Source organism: Octopus bimaculoides, chromosome 6, assembly GCF_001194135.2.
Source record: "Octopus bimaculoides isolate UCB-OBI-ISO-001 chromosome 6, ASM119413v2, whole genome shotgun sequence".
NCBI classification, from domain to species: Eukaryota; Metazoa; Mollusca; class Cephalopoda; order Octopoda; family Octopodidae; genus Octopus; species Octopus bimaculoides.
The window spans coordinates 10252156-10255152 of NC_068986.1; the positions used below are offsets into that span (position 1 = coordinate 10252156).

The 2997-nt window shown below is 40.2% G+C and overlaps 1 protein-coding gene across 2 annotated transcripts in view; it reads right to left on the minus strand.

Annotated features, from left to right (window-relative positions):
• Positions 1-2997, minus strand: part of LOC106879616 (carbonic anhydrase 2) — an 81572-nt gene that overhangs the window by 13612 nt on the left and 64963 nt on the right. For both annotated transcript variants that reach the window (XM_052968610.1, XM_052968609.1), the window contains exon 3: positions 1465-1653. In XM_052968610.1, coding sequence (XP_052824570.1) covers positions 1465-1653 — 189 coding nt within the window. The remainder of the gene's footprint in view (positions 1-1464; positions 1654-2997) is intronic.

A 2997-nucleotide genomic window follows, 5' to 3' on the forward strand; every position in this document is an offset into this window, starting at 1 on the left:
TATATATATATATATATATATACGGGGTCTGATCAATAAATATTCGGTCTGTTGCCATGGTAACGAAGCTAAAAGACGCAGAGTAAAGCCGCTTGACACAGATTGACCTTGTTCTCTGCTGTGCATGCGCACTAAATTTTAACGTTTTTGCTCATTACCACTGTTTACAGCAGTGCTTGGAAGGAAGGTGTGTAGCATGTGATTGTTGCAATGACTATGACAGAAAGTTGAGCAGAGAATCTGCAGCAAATTTTTCCAAAAGCTTGGCGATACCTGCTCAGAGGCCTACGCAAAGTTTTCAAAGTTCTCGACACAATCAAGGAGATCTTGTGCAACCGAAGTGTCTTTTTGGTCAGCTGAAAGTGGTTTTGGCACAAACTTGGTAGACACGCGTCTCATACCCAAATCTTCAGTGATACCGAACTGAACCATAACTAATCTGGAATCCTCTGATAACTCACGGATGGTGATTCGACGATTTCCCCTCACAGCTACACGCACACCTGCGATGTTTTTCTCAGTTTTGCTGGTTGCGGGTCTCTTAGAACGTTCGTCAATATCGACATTTTTTCGGCCATCTTGGAAACGGTTGAACCACTCGCACACTTGTGTGCAGCTCATACACTCCTCTCCATACATATAGAAACCTTCATGGTAGACATACAAACAGGGCTTATCTATTTCCTCGAAAATTGTAGAAACGATGATGAACAGCGTTAATCGATTTTCGAAACTCATTGGTTTCTCATCAGGAGTGTCTGCACCAGGGGCGTAGCCAGGGTGGGGCAAACAGGGCACATGCCCTGAGCACCACTTTGAGGCGGCGGCGCAATTTTGACACTTGTCCTGGGCACCATTTACCCTAGCTACGGCCCTGATCTGCACTAGTATATCAAACCCAGAGAAACAAAGAACAAATTTTGCATAAATAGCTTCAGAGAAATAGAGCAACTAATTTGTACACACACTATATAAAATACACACAAACATACGAAATACACCCCACACTTATACCCATTTCAGAACTCGTATACATTCCTCTACGTGTACACACACAACCCATCCTTTCTCTCTTAACTCCCTCACTCCATAAAACTGCATTTATACCTGGCTCCAAATCACTCGCCCATTTTTTTCAAACTTTTCTTCTTTCTCATTATTTTTCTTCTGATGAAGGACGAGCGTCCGAAACGTCAAGAGGCTCTTGACGTTAAACTCATACCGTATTTGTTATAACTTGACCCTTTGGTGTTTTTCGATTCATTGCCCTCACTCTCTCTATGTTATTATGCACACACACATTAAAAATATTACTAACAAGTTATACTCAATCTTCATTTTAAAAGTAATTTTTCCAAACTGGTAACGGTTGGACAGATTTACCACTTCTCTATGATGTCCAACTCGTCTCGTCAGTGATGTTCAAATTAGGATTAATAGTAATTACTAATTAGTAATACTTACAATTATCTCCGTTGATTGTGGCCACAAATGTCAGTCCATTATTGACGCACGACATATTCGGTTCAGGCGAATAATCGGCCTTGAGGGCGTATTTGTGTTTCACGGCTTTCGCACTGCCAGTTTCTATATTGACTGGAGACTGTTTTTGGCCAGCCGCTTTGGGATAATCACGCGCCCACACACTAGGACCTAAAGAAAAAGACATAAGAACATACGTAAGTAAGTATACACGTTTGTAACATTAACAAGCAAGAGTCCGACAAGATATAGTTTGTTAACCCCACGGTTATCGTTCAAACTTTTAATACTGGAAAACTTCTAGCTTGGCGTTTGTCTTTTTTAAAGTGGCTAACCATATTCCTTCGAACTGATTACCCCAAAGAATATATAATGTGTCAATTCGTGACACACACACACACACACACGTATATGTGGTTGTGTGCGCGAGTGCGTGCGTGTATGCGTGCGTATGTCTGCGTGTGTGTATGTGTGTGTGTATGTATGTGTGTATATGTGTGTGTGTGTATGTGTGCGTGCGTATGTGTGTGTATATGTGTGTGTGTACGTACAACATTGTATCCAAAAGTATCTCTAAATAAGTGGCCACCCTGACTGTATCTCGAAATCCACTTGGTCAATGGTAAATCTCCAAATGTAAGGAGATAACCAAATTTTGTTGAGCAGCAAGTGAGAACAGTTTTTATGTCCATATTTAAAACCATTTCACGTCCTTCATGCTGCTTTGCTTGTCAGGTCTTAAAAAATCTCTTTATCTCTTACACATACAACACTACTAAAACTGCATTCAAAACACTAATTTCTGTTATCAGAAAAGATAAGATATTTCAATCTTCAGTAATTGCTGACAGTGCTATAAATCACAACTGACATTATTAATTTAAAGAGCTGCTGCTGCTACAACAAACAATTTAGTCTACAGCCCAGTGAAGGCCACACGGCATATTAACAGACAATTTAATCTACAGCCCAATGAAGGCTACACGGTAGATTAGTAGACACAATTTAGTACACAATCCAATGAAGGCTACACGGCAGATTGAAGGACAATTTAGTCGACAATCTAATAAAGGCTACACGGTAGATTAGCAGACACAATTTAATATACAGTCCAATGAAAGCTACACGGCAGAATAACAGACAATTTAGTCTACAGCCCAATGAAGATTACACGGTAGATTAGCAGACACAATTTAGTATACATGTAAGAACGACCGTGCGAACTCAAAAAGGATATAGTAGAAAGTGGGTTATACATCTTTAGACGTATACCTGACTTTCCTACTATAAACTTAGAATATAACGGAACGCTGAACTCCAGACTATCAACTTAAACAACACTTTATTTAGGTGGTAAATATATACATCTTTAGTTCTTGTTGTTACAGCTTCTGTTGTGTATGAGCATAGTTGTTGGGACGTTGTTCTGTAGTTGTGAGCGAGCTGTCGAGTGTAAGTCCGAAAGATGTAGAGAGACAGCTTAACACGTCCTTGCTCATTCGCTGGCCAGCGAGA